Source organism: Ornithorhynchus anatinus, chromosome 16 (assembly GCF_004115215.2).
Source record: "Ornithorhynchus anatinus isolate Pmale09 chromosome 16, mOrnAna1.pri.v4, whole genome shotgun sequence".
NCBI lineage: Eukaryota > Metazoa > Chordata > Mammalia > Monotremata > Ornithorhynchidae > Ornithorhynchus > Ornithorhynchus anatinus.
The window spans coordinates 17,988,218-18,004,257 of record NC_041743.1 but is presented as its reverse complement, the minus strand read 5'-3'; the positions used below and the strand labels follow the sequence as shown (position 1 = coordinate 18,004,257).

Below are 16,040 nucleotides of genomic sequence, written 5' to 3'. Positions count from 1 at the left end.
GGAGTGGCAGTGAGATAGATGGGATCAAGGCACAGTGAGAATATTAGCATTAGAGGAGCAAAGTGTTTGGGCTGGGTAGTAGTAGTAGGAGAGTAGTGAAGTGAGGTAGGAGGAGGCAAGTCAACCGAGTGCTTTAAAGACAGTGGTGAGGAGGAGTTTTTGTTTGATACGGAGGTGGATGGGCAACCAATGGAGGTTCTTGAGGAGTGGGGAAACATGGCCTGAACTTTTTTGTAGAAAATGATTAGGCCAGCATAGTGAAGTACGCTCCTCTAGTGCTAACCTTTTCACCGTGCCCCGATATCACCTGTCTCATCCCTGACCTCTGGCCCAAGGCCTGACTTTGGCCTGGAATGCCCTCCCTCTTCAAATCTGACAATTACTCTCCCCACCTTCAAAGACTCACTGAAGTCACATCTCTTCCAAGAGGCCTTTCCAGACTAAGCCCCGCTTTTCCTCATCTCCCACTACCTTTTGCATTGCCCTGATTTGCTCCCTTTACTCTGTCTCCTCCACCCAGGCCCCAAAGCAATTATGTATTTATCTGTAATTTTACTTATTTGTATTGATGTCTGTCTCTCCAACTCTAGACCTGAGCTCACTGTGGGCAGGAAATGTCACTGTTCATTGTTACATTGTACTTTCCCAAGTGCTTAGTACAGTGCTCTGCACATTACTAAGTGCTTAATAAATACAACTGAATGAATGAATGACTGGAGTGGGGATAGGAAGCTGGGCAGTCAGCCAGGAGGCTGATGCAGTGATCCAGATAGGATAGGATGAGTGATTGGATTAATGGAGAGGAAAGGGTGGATTTTAGTGATGTGGTGAAGGTGAGGCCAGGATTTAGTGACAGACTGATTATGTGAGTTGAATGAGAGAGAGGAATCAAGGATAATGTCAAGGTTATGGGCCTGTGAGACAGGAAGGATGGTGGTGCCATCTACAGGGATGGGAAAGTCAGGGGGAGGAAAAGGTTTGCCTTTGACACTAGACTACCCTCTTGTCCTGGAAACATTATCCAACCTTGATTTCACTGTTATCGTCCTCTTGTGGTTCTCATCTCATCTCTGCAGCATCTCTTCCCAATTTCAGTCTGTGGGCTCCTCCTCTGACTTACACCCTGCTACCTGTGGAAATCCCTCAAGGTTCAGTTCTGGGTCCCCTTCTAGTTTCCATCTACATTCCTTCCTTTGAAGAACTGGCTAGCTCCCATGGCTTCATCTACCATCTCCATGAAGATGATTACCAAATCTTCACCTCCACTTGAAACTTAACATGTCCAACACAGAACTTCTCACCTTGCTACCCAATCCCTGCCCTCTCCCTGACTTTTCCATCACTGTAGACAGCACTACCAACCTCCTTGACTCCTCTCACAAGCCCTTGACTCATCTCACTTGTTCTGCCCACATATTCAATCTGTCCCCAAATTCTGTTGGATCAACTTTTATAACAGCAGTAAAACCCACCATTTTCTCCATCCAAATTGCTTGCACATTTATCCAGGCATTATCCTATCCTGCCTTGACTACTGCTTTGACCTCCTTGCTCACCTCCCTCCCTTCTGTCACTCTCCACTTCAGTGCATTCTGCACTCTGCTGCCCAGATCATTTTTGTACAAAACTGTTCAGCCTGCAATTACCCCCTCCTCAGGAACCCCCACTACTTGTCCATCAACCTCCTCATCACATAAAAACTCCATAACATCACTTTTAAAGCACTTAGTCACTTTGCCCCCTCCTATCTCACCTCTCTGATTTCCTACTACACTCAGCCGCTAAAACAATCTACTCCCTGGACCTCGATGTCCTCTTTCTCAGCCCTGACCCCTTGCCCACATGCTACCTCTGGCCAGAGACTCCCTGCCACTTCATAACCGGCAGAAGATCATTCTCCCATCTTCGAATCCTGTTAAAGATACATCTCCTCCAAGAGGTCTTCCCCAACTAAGGCCTCATTTGCTCTTCACCCATTCCCTTCTGCAATGGGATTAGCATACTTTATTCCCCCCACTCTCAGCCCCACGGCACTAATGTACATACCTGTGATTTACTTATCCTTATGAATTATGATATAGTACAGTTTCCCCCTCTAGACTGGAAGCTCACTGTGGGCAGGGGATGTGTCTACCGACTCTGTTATACGGTATTCTCTCAAGCGCTTAGTATAGAGTAATGCACACAGCAAGGGCTCAATAAATATAATTGATTGATGGACTGCCTGGATGGTGACCAGATCACCAGTGGCCCTATCCCTGGCTTCACCAAAGTGGTCCTTTGTGTCAAATACCACGCTAAAGCACAGGGACAACTTTTGGTGTTTCAAAGTGTGACCCAGGGATCTGACCTTCTTTCTGCCCCTCCACAAACCTGGAGGAGGAGATCATCAATTCCAGCAGCCTGCAAACATGTTCTAAATCCAGCCATGAGTTTATATTCCTTGGTATTCACTTACTGAGTCATTCTAAATCCATCCATGATTTTAAAAACATTGATATTGACTTACTGAGGCATTTGGGTGTTGGTGACCATCCATTCTCCGTGCATTCAAACTTAGTCCAGCCTGCACGGTCAGTTGGGTGACCAGATCGAAAATGATGGTTACACCTGTAATACTTTATTACTCCAATTTGTGCAGGATATTGATGGCTATTGAATTCACGGTATATGTCATAATAGCTGTGCATTTCTCCATTTTCTATTTCTGGATATTCACAAGGTCTGACTTGGAAAAAGAATTTAAAAATCATTTTAAGGAAAATTACTTTTTCCACCAGCAGTCATTCAACACAATGAGTTTGACTCTCAGTGCAAATTTGCAGGGCTTAACACTGCTCCCTCTTCCATGCTGACCCATTCCTGTATTTCTATTTCAAGCAGAGTTATGTCCATTTGAGCAGATAATCACTCTTGAGCGGGCTTCAACCTTCACAGCTGGAGACAGGAAACTTAGTTTCTGCACACATCATTCAGTTGCCTCCTCACAGTCAGTCCCTCACCCAAAATGCCTGAATATCTGATGATAGGTGGAATTATGGCATAGCCCAGGAACACTGAATAGCTCCCCTTCCTTCTCTCCCGACATGGCTACTTGCTTGGTTTTCCTTCCACAGCCCACTTTCTCAATTCCTGGGTCACAAATAGGCATTCCATACAATTTTAAAAATTCCATGTGTGAAGGGGATCCATATGCCCAATGCACCCAGGCATGCTTCGTCAAGGAGCTTAGGATGGAAGAAGGGGCAGAACTAAATCAAGAGGCTGACAAAGCTCCAAGAAAGAGATCACCAAGTCCAACAGCTGGTCTTAGAGCAGAACAACTGTCGAATGCTCAGCTTTGTTGGGGCTCAAATCCTCCAAAGCAGCAATCATTGGCAGGAGATGCCGGTGACAGTCCAGAGCAACTTGATATCCACCCAGACTTCCACTTCCCTCCGATTGCAAATAATGGAGCCCTAGGCTTGCCTGCCTTTATCACCTTTATCTTCATCACCTCCTCCCTCTTTCGCCCATCTGCCGCTCCCCAGCTCACATCTTGTGGCCTCCGTCCCTCATATCCTGTCCTTCGATCAAATTATTTTCTTCTCTTTTCTTCCCTGTCCTGAAAGGTCCCCCATTGAGTCCATTTTCTGTTCATTGCTTTGTTTCACACTCTCCTGTCTTTATCTTGACCCGATAAAGTTGCCTTTACAAGAAGACCGTCACTTTTCTTTAATTTTCCTAATTTGGCCAGCGAGTCAAATGACTCTACAGCTACCTGTAAAACATAAGTTTTGTACTTTTCAGGGAGAAACTTCTTTCATCTTGTTCACTGAAATCCTTCTTGCTAGAACCAACTCCCATTATCTCTCTGCTGCCTCACTCGTTTTCTTCTGAAAACATTTCTTCATATTCTTGAACTCCGTGGCTAAATCAACCTTCAGCGTATTTTACTCCTTGCTGCAAATCCCAATTATTTGCATTATTTTTGATTATGTCCTATTCAATCCTCAAAGTAAAGTATTTTCTTTGCTCTACCCTAGAGTCTCTCCAATCTCCCTCCATTATTCCCAAGTTTACTTGGAAAATCTAGTCTCTAAAAAATAAGACTCGACCTTAAGGCTTGACTGGAAAATTTCTGAGACCTGTAAAGCCCAGATGAAAAAGTCCTCTAGGGCATGGTTTGGATTTTGATTTCTAGCCGAACAACACACCTGAATAATGTCTGCACTAAACAGAAAGAACAGACATAATCTTCAATGGGTTGCAATTTTAAAGCCATTCATTCATTCATTTGTATTTATTGATTGATTACTGAGTGCAGAGCACTGTACTAAGCACTTGGGAAAGTATACTGCAACAATAAATGGTGACATTTGCTTCCCACAACAAGCTTACATTCTAGAGGGGGGGAGAATACAAATAAAGAAAATTACAGATATGTACATAGGGAAGCAGCATGGCGTAGTGGCTAGAGTATGGGCCTGGGAATGAGAAGGTCATGGGTTCTAATCCTGACTCCACCATTTGTCAGCTTTGTGACCTTGGGTAAATCACCTGACTTTGCTGAGCCTCAGTTACCTCATCTGTAAAATGGGGATTGAGACTGTGAGCCCCACAGGGGACACAGTCTGTATCCAACCTGATTTGCTTGTATCCACCCCAGTGCTCAGTTACAGTGCCTAGAACGTATTAAGCACTTAACAATTCCATTATTATTTAGAGAAGCAGCGTGGCTTAGTGGAAAGAGCCTGGCCTTGGGAGTCAGAGGATGTGGTTCTCATCCCAGCTCAGCCACTTGTCTGCTGTGTGACGTTGGGCAAGTCACGTCACTTCTCTGTGCCTCAGTTACCTCATCTGTAAAATGGGGAATAAAACTGGGAACCCCACGTGGGACAACCTAATTACCCTGTATCTACGCAGCACTTAGTACACATAGTAAGTGCTTAACAAATACCATCATTATTATTATTATTATTACATAAGTGCTGTGGGGCTGAGAGTGGGAAAGAGCAAAGGGAGCAATCCAGGGCAATGCAAAAGGGAGTGGGAGATGAGGAAAAGGCTTAGTCTGAGACCTCTTGGAGGAGATGTGTCTTCAATAGAGCTTTGAGGGTGGCTGAGTCATTATCTTTCAGATATATGGAGGGAGGGCGTACCAGGCCAGAGGCAGAACATAGGCTAGGGGTTGGCAGTGAGGCAGGCAAGATCGAGGCACAGTGAGAAGGTTAGCACCAGAAGAGCAAAGTGTACAGGGTAGGTTGTAGAAAGAGAGAAACTCGGTAAGGTAGGAGGAGGCAAGGTGATGGAGTGCTTAAAAGCCAATGGTGAGGAGGTTTTGTTTGATATGGAGAGGATGGGCAACCACTAGAGTTTCTTAAGGAGTGGGATGACGTGTCCTGAACATTTTTGTAGAAAAATGATCCGAGCAACAGAGTGAAGTATGGACCAGAATGGAGAGACACAGGAGGCTGGGAGGTCAGCAGGAGACTGATGCAGTAATTCAGGTGGGATAGGATGAGTGACTGTATTAATGGGGTAGTAGTTTGGATGGAGAGGAAAAGATGGATTTCAGCGATGTTGTTAAGGTGGGACCATCAAGATTTGGTGATGTCTCAAATATGTGGGTTGGATGAGAGAGAGGACTCAAGGATAACACGAAGGTCACCAGTTTGTGAGATGGGAAGGATGGTGGTCCCAGAGTTTTGGTGGGAAGCTAAGGGGCTCTGTTTTGGTCATGCTAAGTTTGATGCGATGCGAGGACATACAAGTAGAGATGTCTTGAAGTCAGGAGGAGATATGAAACTGGAGAGAAGGAGAGAGATCAGGGCTTGGAGATGTAGATTTGGGTGTCATCTGCCTAGAGGTGGTAGTTGAAGCCATGCGAGTTCTTCAAGGGAATGGGTGTAGATGGAGAATAGACGAGAACCCAGAACTGAACCTTGAGGGGAAACCCCCACCACAATTAGGAGGTGGGAGGCAGAAGAGGAGCCCATGAAGGAGACTGAGAATGAATGGCCAGAGACATAAGAGGAGAACCAGGAGAGGACAAGTTCAGTGAAGCCAGGGTTGAATAATGTTTCAAGGAGAAGAGGGTGGTCCACAGTGTCGAAGGCAGCTGCGAGGTCCAGGAGGATTAGGATAGAGTAGAGGCCATTGAACTTGGCAAGTAGAAGATCACTGATGACCTTGAAGAGGGCGGTTTCTATGGATTGAAGATGACAGAAGCAGGATTGGAGGGGGTCAAAGAGAGGAATTTGAGACAGTGGGTGCAAATAACTCACTCTAGGAGTTTGAAAAATAATAATAATAATAATAATAATGGTATTTGTTAAGCATTTACTATGTGCCAAGCACTGTTCTAAGCACTGGAATAGATACAAGGTAATCAGGTTGTCCCACATGGGGCTCACAGTCTCTTAATCTCCATTTTACAGATGAGGTAACTGAGGCACAGAGAAATTAAGTTACCTGCCCAAAGTCACAAAGCTGACCGATGGTGGAGCCAGGATTAGAATCCATGACCTCTGACTCCTAAGCCCACACTCTTGCCACTAAGCCACACTAAGAGGAATGGTAGGAGGGACATGAGGCAATAACTGGAGAGAGCCATGGGGTCAAGGGAGGGAAGCCACAAAATAATAAAGCCAATCCTCATAAAGACACCCCCCTTCCTCCCCCAAACCCATCCTTAATTGGAATAACAACAGAAAGGCAACAAAAAAGTTGACTTTGTTGAATTTTCTGTCAAATCAGCAGTCATTTTCAATTTGGCAAAGCAGGGCAGAGACCCTAAGGAAACTTACAGCTACATCTTGGAGTTGGTGTCCAGCCACTGCTAGTACATTTAGCCTTCTTTCCTCGGGATGGAGCTTGAAAGCCTTTGTTACAGTGTAACTCAATCTCTTCTTCTGCTCGGTATTTATCCTTCTGTGGTATGAATACTCCATTGGCAAGTAAAGGGCGGTTACACACAATTTCTAAGGAAGAAAATCATGATTTGTTTTACTCTTTCATCGGTTTAGTAGCAGAGAGGTAAGTTATTAGTACTGTTGATTTACATCCCTATGTGGAATGCTGAATCCAGTCCAAAGGAATGCCCCCCCCCCCCACCTTTCCATATGAGAGTGCGTGTGTGTGTGTGTGTTTGCGCACACATGGGGAGTGGTGGTAAACATTGGGAGAGAGAAGGCGGAGAGGAAAGAAAAAGAGGGGAGAGGGAAACAGACCCTCTCCTGCGGGTGAGGAGAAAGACGGTGGCTACGGAATTATTTTTATTGTTATCCGCCCCTACCCCCCAGCCCCTGCCATACTGGGCAACCTAGAACACCACACATGGATGAGGTATTCGGATCTTAACCTGACTTGGTCTGGATCCTGCTTGACTCAAGCCTGGTAAGCCCTGAAGAATCTGGGGCCTTTTGTGACTACATCCTACTCTGGAGAAAATCTGCTATGATTGGCCCCAAAGCAACCCTCACTGCATTTGTTGCTCACAGCTGCCCTGTCAGATCGAATGTGCATTTAACCCCTTTCTCTGCCTCTCCCCAAGCTCTCCGCTGACTGCCAGTTTGCTGAGGAGCACAGCAAAGAGATGCAGAGGATGGGGAGGGAGGGTTATTTTTTTTTATGGTATTTGTTAAGGGCTTACAGTGTGCCAGACCCTGAAATCCTGTTGGTTCCACCTTTGCAGCATTACCAAATTCTGCCCTTTCCTCTCCATCCAAACTGCTGCCATGTTTATCTGATCATTTCTCCTATCTCGCCTCGATTACCATATCAGCCTCTTTGCTGACCTCCCTGCCTCCTGCCTCTCCCAACTCTAGTCTGTACTTCATTCTGCTCCCTGGATCATTTTTCTATAAAAACATTCAGGCCATGTTTTCCCACTTCTCAATTACCTCTAGTGGTAGCCCATTCGCCTCCTCATCGAACAAAAACTCCTCAGCACTGGCTTTAAAGCACTCAGTCATCTTGCCCCCTTCTACCTCCCCTCGCCACTCTCCTCCTACTATGCAGCCCACCCACTTCATTCCTCTATTATTAACCTTCTCACTGTACTTCATTCCTCTATTACTAACCTTCTCACTGTAATCTCATCTATCTTCTGAGGATGTAACATAACATATGTAGCCAAACATAGGTAACATGAGGTAATGTAACAGTTATGTACATATCTCTACGTGCTATCATTTCCCCTATCTGTAATTGAATTGAAAAGTCTACCTCCCCTTTTAAACTGCAAGCTTCCTGTGGTCAGGAAATGTGTCTACCTACTTTATTGACTTGTACTCTCCCAAGTGCTTAGAACAGTGCTCTGCATACAGTAAGTAGACTGTGAGCTCCATGTGGGATAGGGATTGAGTTCTACCTGATTCATTTGCATCTATCCCTGTGCTTAGAAAAGTGCTTGATGCCAAATAAGCACTTCCCAAATACTAAAATTATTAGTAGGTGTTCAATAAATACCACCGTTTGATTTTTTCAAAGGGAATTGGAAGTTAGAGGGTTTTTGTCATGGTCTGTTGCACTGTCATCATCCCTATGTGTGGAGGGAAGCATCTCGTTCACCCTGCTGACCCCATTAATATTGTTTTAAGGGGCTGAAAATGTACAAGCTGAATAGATTTGCCTCAGTGCTTAGCACAGTTCTTTGATATATAAGAAGTGCTTTTCATTATTATTATTGTTATGAATAATAATTGTCATGTTTGTCAAGCCCTTATTATATGCCAAACACTGTACTAATCACTGGGGTATATACAAGTTAATTAGATTGAACACAGACCCTGTCCCACATAGGGCTCACCATCTAAGAAGGGGGGAGACAAGGTACTTAATCCCCATTTTTCAGAGGAGGAAACTGAGGCACAAATAATTCAAGTGACTTGCCCAAGGTCACATAGAAGACATGTGGAAGAGCTGAGAGTAGAGCCCTGGCCCTGTGACACCCTGGACTGGGCTCTTTCCATTAGTCCACGTTACCAGGTGGAGTAACAACAAACAGAATTTGGAATCATCATCATCAAGACCTAATAGAAAGAGCCCAGAGTTCTAATTTCTGTTCTGCCACTGGCTGGCTATGTGACCTTGACTTCTCAGTCTCAGTTTCCTCATCTGTAAAATGGGAATCAGATTGTGAGCCCTAAGTCTCCTGACAAGGATGGTGTCCCATCTGTAACCTTGTTTCTACCCTAGCACTTAACGCAAAGTAAATTCTTGATAAATATCACAATACATGTTTAAAAGGAGCAGAAATAGGTGGGACCCTAGATGCTCAGTGCAGGAGAAGGAGAGTCTTTCCCAATATCAACTGAATCTCAGATAAGCGATTTCTGAGGTATTACTTCCCGTTGCTTAAATATTGAGACATTGGTGGGCCTGATAAATGGACCTTTTAAGAGAAGTCATAATTCAACCCCACTGATTTCCAGGCTGCCCACTGGAAGTTATGGAGGAGGGCAGGGGGATGGGGGCAGGGGTGAACGTTGGCTCAGTATGTTTTCTGTTTGGTGGAGGATTTCATCTTTAAAACAGTCATTGCCCTAAATTGTTTGTGTTACTAAATAGGATGAAACATGAGACTAGCAAAAGATAACCTGTACATGATGGATTGGGATTCCATCCAGATTTTGTGCATATAGAATCTCCTCGTTCATTGTAGTAAAAGCCAGAATTACAGGAATATTGCAGTCGTTCATTCTCCTTGTAAATTGATTTTGCAGTAACAAACTTCCCATTGTCAAGATTGGGGTGCTCACAAGAAATTTCTAAATAGGAAAAAATAAACAAAGATTTTAGGAAGAAGATTTGGAACCAAAAAGTATTTTCCAAGTTGAGGGGCCAAAATGATACAGATTCTGATATGAAAACAAATAGTTAACAGTATCAAGTTATCAATGGTATTTATTGAGAACTTACTATTTACAGAGTACTGTACTAAGTGCACTAAACAGAATTAGCAGAATCAATAGAACAAACAATACATTTCATATTTAGGGGCAAACTGAAAATATCTCCTTTCCACTCCATTTGTTTCCAGTGGATGATAGAGTCGCAGAGAAAGTTTGGTAAGAGACTCCAAGCCTGTTACATTCTTACTACTGGCAGTTCATTAGGTTACAAACTCGTCCACCTCATTTATATTAATCCTTCTTTCTCTTTTTTAATGCTGGGATTTTGCTATGAGGACCAAAAATGGAAAAAGAGCTGACAGGATACTGCATGCAAATAAACTTTCTACAAATTGCTGCACTAAAGCATGGGAAACTGAGAAGTACCAAGCTAGAAAAACATCATTATCTTCATCATTATCAAACTGTACGTGAATTGCCTATTTGTTGTGAGGTGCTGTACAAAAAGAGAAAGAGATGCAGAACCTGTTTTCGGTGCTTTACAAATTGACAGACATCTTATTAAGCATATAATATTAACAGTCTGTGAACAATTCATTCATTCAATAGTATTTATTGAGAGCTTACTATGTGCAGAGCACTGTACTAAGCGCTTGAGGTGAACAAGTCGGCAACAGATAGAGACAGTCCCTGCCGTTTGACGGGCTTACAGTCTAATCGGGGGAGATGGACAGACAAGAACAATGGCAATAAATAGAGTCAAGGGGAAGAACGTCTCGTAAAAACAATGGAAACTAAATAGAATCGAGGCGATGTACATTTCATTAACAAAATAAATAGGATAATGAAAATATATACAGTTGAGCAGACGAGTACAGTGCTGAGGGGATGGCAAGGGAGAGGGGGAGGAGCAGAGGGAAATGGGGGGAAAAGAGGGTTAAGCTGCGGAGAGATGAAGGGGTGGTGGTAGAGGGAGTAGAGGGAGAAGGGGAGCTCAGTCTGGGAAGGCCTCTTGGAGGAGATGAGTTTTAAGTAGGGTTTTGAAGAGGGGAAGAGAATTAGTTTGGCGGAGGTGAGGAGGGAGGGCGTTCCAGCACCGTGGGAGGACGTGGCCCAGGGGTCGACGGCGGGATAGGCAAGACAGGGGGACGGTGAGGAGGTGGGCGGCAGAGGAGCGGAGCGTGCGGGGTGGGCAGTAGAAAGAGAGAAGGGAGGAGAGGTAGGAAGGGGCAAGGGGATGAAGAGCCTTGAAGCCTAGAGTGAGGAGTTTGTGTTTGGAGCGGAGGTTGATAGGCAACCACTGGAGGTGTTTAAGAAGGGGAGTGACATGCCCAGATCGTTTCTGCAGGAAGATGAGCCGGGCAGCGGAGTGAAGAATAGACTGGAGCGGGGCGAGAGAGGAGGAAGGGAGGTCAGAGAGAAGGCTGACACAGTAGTCTAGCCGGGATATAACGAGAGCCCATAGCAGTAAGGTAGCCATTTGGGTGGAGAGGAAAGGGTGGATCTTGGCAATATTGTAAAGGTGAAACCGGCAGGTCTCGGTAATGGATAGGATGTATGGGATGAACAAGAGAGACAAGTCAAGGATGACACCGAGATCGCGGGCCTGAGAGACGGGAAGGATGGTCGTGCCATCCACGGTGATAGGGAAGTCTGGGAGAGGACCGGGTTTGGGAGGGAAGATGAGGAGCTCAGTCTTGCTCATGTTGAGTTTTAGGTGGCGGGCCGACATCCAGGTGGAAACATCTTGGAGGCAGGAGGAGATGCGAGCCTGAAGGGAGGGGGAGAGGACAGGGGCGGAGATGTAGATCTGCGTGTCATCTGCGTAGAGATGGTAGTCAAAGCCGTGAGAGCGAATGAGTTCACCAAGGGAGTGAGTGTAAATGGAGAACAGAAGAGGGCCAAGAACTGACCCTTGAGGAACTCCAACAGTTAAAGGATGGGAGGGGGAGGAGGCGCCAGCGAAGGAGACCGAGAATGACTGGCCAGAGAGGTAAGAGGAGAACCAGGAGAGGACGGAGTCCATGAAGCCAAGGTGAGATAAGGTATGGAGGAGGAGGGGATGGTCGACAGTGTCAAAGGCAGCAGAGAGGTCAAGGAGGATTAGAATGGAGTAGGAGCCATTGGATTTGGCAAGAAGGAGGTCATGGGTGACCTTAGAGCAGTTTCGGTAGAGTGGAGGGAACCGAAGCCAGATTGGAGGGGGTCCAGGAGAGAATGGGAGTTAAGGAATTCTAAGCAGCAGATAGACGACTCGTTCTAGGATTTTGGAAAGGAAGGGTAGTAGGGAGATAGGGCGATAACTGGAGGGGGAAGTGGGGTCAAGAGCGGTTTTTTTTAGGATGGGGGAGACGTGGGCATGTTTGAAGGCGGAGGGGAAGGAGCCATTGGAGATTGAGTGGTTAAAAATAGAAGTTAAGGAAGGGAGGAGGGCAGGGGCGATGGTTTTAATAAGGTGAGAGGGAATGGGGTCCGAGGCGCAGGTGGAGGGGGTGGCACTTGCGAGGAGGGAGGAGATCTCCTCTGAGGATACTGCAGGGAAGGATGGGAAAGTAGAGAGGAGAGGGTTGGTGAGGGAGAGGGGAGAGGCGGAGGGGTGACTTTGGGGAGCTCAGACCTGATTGTGTAGATTTTTTTGATGAAATAGGTGGCCAGATCATTGGGGGTGAGAGATGGGGGAGGGGGAGGAACTGGGGGCCTAAGGAGAGAGTTAAAGGTCCAGAACAATCGGCGGGGGTGACGGGCATGGGTGTCGATGAGAGAGGAGAAGAAGTTTTGCCTGGCGAGGAGAGGGCAGAGTTAAGGCAGGAAAGGATAAATTTGAAGTGTGTGAGGTTGGCTTGGTGCTTGGACTTTCGCCAGCAGCGCTCAGCAGCTCGAGCATAGGAGCGTAGGAGGCAGACAGAGGAGTTGATCCAGGGCTGTGGGTTAGTGGAGCGAGAGTGGTGGAGGGAAAGGGGGGCGAGAGAGTTGAGATGAGTAGAGAGGGTGGAGTTGAGAGCGGAGACCTGATCATCGAGAGTGGGAAGTGAGGACAGGGCGGCAAGGTGAGGAGAGATGCTTTTGGAAAGACGGATGGGATCAAGAGAGTGGAGGTCTCTGTGGGGTAGTAGCGAAGATTTGCAGGGGGAGGGAGTGTGAGAGATGAGGCAGGTGAGAAGGTTATGGTCAGAGAGAGGGATTTCAGAGTTGGTGAGGGAGGAGATAGTGTAGCGGTAGGAGATGACAAGATCGAGGGTGTGACCGAGTCGGTGAGTGGGCGCGGTATGGTGGAGGAGGAGGTCGGCAGAGTCGAGGAGGGATAGCAGGCGGGTGGCAGAGGAGTCATCGGGAACATCCATATGGATGTTGAAGTCTCTGAGGAACAAAGGGATAAATACTGAAGAACATATAGAATTGAAATTAAAAACATGCAAATGATGAACCGGCAAGAGAATAGGTACATTTCATGTGGCATATTAGTTTCAAAGGGCTCTAAATACAATTATTTTTTCTGCATAATATTTATTAGTAGTAAAATGGCTGTACTTGTTAAGCACATACTAGGTGCCAGACTGGTTTAAGGACTAGGGTAGATACAAGATAGGTGAGATACAATCCCTGCTCCTTATGGGGCCTATATATTTGCTTGTTGGGATCAGGTGGTCTGGAGTGATGAGACTGGGGAGTGCCTCTGAGAAGAGGCAGATTATAGGAGACTTTTGTCATAGGTGGATCTGTGGATTGGTGGAAATAAGGTGGTAGGGCATTCCAAATGGGGAAAAGGTTATGAACAAGAGGCCAGAATTGTGGGAGGTGAGAGCAAGGAACAGTGAGAAGGTGAGCTTGGGAAGACTGGAGAGAGTGAGCAGTCTGTAAGAAGGCAAAAGCTACTGGAAAGTCTTGAGGATTCATTGCTTTAGAAATGTTGGTTGGCTGCAGAGGGAAGTAGGTCACTATTGGAGGCTATTGGCAGGAAGATTGTCCAGGCTGCAGAATGCCATAAATGCTGAAGGGAGAGACTGGAGGCAGAATGATGCATGAGGAGGTCACTGAAATAGTCAATCAGAAATGGGAACTTTTACCATAATGGAGGCCATTTGGGTGGAAAGTAAGAAGTGGATCTGAGAAGAATGTTTCTCAGAAAAGAATACAACAAGATCTAATGACAGGCTGAATGAGAGGGTTAAGAGATAGCCTGGCGCAAAAGTCTTGTTTTAGAGGAACACAGTAGGGTCAACTGCCAGGAGGAAGTTAGAAGGAAGAGATTTAAGAGAGAAGATGAGGAGTTCAGTTTAAGGTGGCAATGAGAGATAACTTGGAGCAAGAGGAACTGAAGACTGTGGGGCAGGTGCTGAAGCAGTGTGGCTTAGTGGGTAGAGCACGGGCCTGGAAGTCAGAAGGATCTGGGTTCTAATTCCAGCTCTTCCATATGTCTGCCGTGTGCCCTTGGGCAAGTCACAACTTCTCTGGGCCTGTTACCTCATCTGCCTCATCACGGGATTAAGACCGTGAGCCCCATGTGGGACAGGAACTGTGTCCTACCTGTCTCTACCCTACATAGGGCTCACAATCTTAATCACTGTGTTACAGATGAGGTAACTGAGGCAGAGAAAAGTTAAGTGACTTGCCCAAGGTCACCCAGCAGAGCCGGGAACAGAAAAACAGACAAAAGGCAGAGCCGGGAACAGAACCCAAGTCCTCCTGACTTCCAGGCCCGTGGTCTATCCAGCAGGTCACAGTGCTTCTCAGTGGCTTGACGTCTGAGGATCTTGTATTCATCCCAGCCTCTAACTCAGTGCTTGATACAGAGTCAATCCTTGATACAGAGTCAATCCCTGATAAACGTCATTGCTACTGCTTACTACTGTGATTTGGGGCCACTTGAGATGACACCAATCATCAAAATCCACATCGGTCACCAATCTTCTACAAATCAGCTAGCCACCCTAAATGAGCGTGTCAAGGGGTGAGACAACCAGTAGAAAGAGAACAAAAGTAGAAAGTATATCTCCTCCTTACCCACACATGTTGGTTGAGGTTCATTCCAGTTTCCATCTGTTGAGCAAAATATTTCCTTAGGTCCTTCCAGCTTATAATTGGAATTGCATTCAAATTGCACTACTTGGCCAAAATGGAATTCCTGGTCAGAGTCCATATTACCAGATAAAATTATCATCCCATTCTTTGGAGCTGTAACTGGTAGGCACTTAATCACTGTAGACATACATATTTGCTCTTTAGGTATACTCAAAATACTTTAAAAACTTTAACATTCAGTTGGCAAAAAATACCAAAAACAAAGTTACTGTGATAGTCTGCTTAGAAACATCTGTGATCCCTTCTGAATATATCCTAGATCTATGTGCAGCTAAATATAATATCTTAGTAAACGTGTTTGTCTTGTGAATCAAATTTTCTGTTTTCTTTTTATCCTGGAATTAACATGGGCAGCATCCATAATCAGTTTCAAGTTTTGAAGAAGAAAAGGGACAAAATGAATCCTTTAAATCTGAGTGATGAAGACAAAAATCCATTTCACTATTTCTCCCATTGATTACCCAAAATCACTGAATCCAAGTAATTCAGTGTAAAGGTAAAATGCAAATTTTTTTCCTTTTTAACATAGTCTAAAACCTTAGGTTTTGAAGCATGCCGTTGGGTAACTCAAACCATGACTGAAACCATGCTCATTTTGGAAACATAACAGACTGAGACTGTATACCAGATTGAGTTATTAACTATTATTTGTAAATCACTTTGAAGAACAAAGGGATTGTTTAAATCCTAGAAATGAGCTTGACCAAAAATAAACTTAGTTATCAATTGACTAGCTTTCTCATAGAGGTAAACATTAAACTGCAGGTGAACATCAAATACATCACCTCCTCCAGGAGGCCTTCCCAGACTTAGACCTTCCTTTCCCCCTGCCCTCCTCAATGCCCCTACTCCTTCCCTCTGCTCTACTCCCTTCCCCTCCCCACAGCACTTGTGTATATTTGTATATATTATTTATTACTCCATTTTATTAATGATGTGTATACATCTATGATTGCATTTATCTATTTTGATGGTATTGATGCCTGACTACTCATTTTGTTTTGCTGTCTGCCTCCCCCTCTTAGACTGTGAGCCCATTGTTGGGCAGGGATTGTCTCTATCTGTTGCCGAATTGTACATTCCAAGCGCTTAGTAGAGTGCTCTGCATACAGTACACTCTCAAGA

The 16,040-nt window shown here is 45.3% G+C and overlaps 1 protein-coding gene across 2 annotated transcripts in view; it reads right to left on the bottom strand.

Moving 5' to 3' along the window:
• Positions 1-16,040, bottom strand: part of CFH (complement factor H) — an 86,994-nt gene that overhangs the window by 46,157 nt on the left and 24,797 nt on the right. For both annotated transcript variants that reach the window (XM_029080819.2, XM_029080820.2), the window contains exons 5-8: positions 14,838-15,032; positions 9,582-9,752; positions 6,789-6,962; positions 2,510-2,728 (exon numbers count right to left, since the gene is read on the bottom strand). In XM_029080819.2, the coding sequence (XP_028936652.1) occupies positions 2,510-2,728; positions 6,789-6,962; positions 9,582-9,752; positions 14,838-15,032 (759 nt within the window). The remainder of the gene's footprint in view (positions 1-2,509; positions 2,729-6,788; positions 6,963-9,581; positions 9,753-14,837; positions 15,033-16,040) is intronic.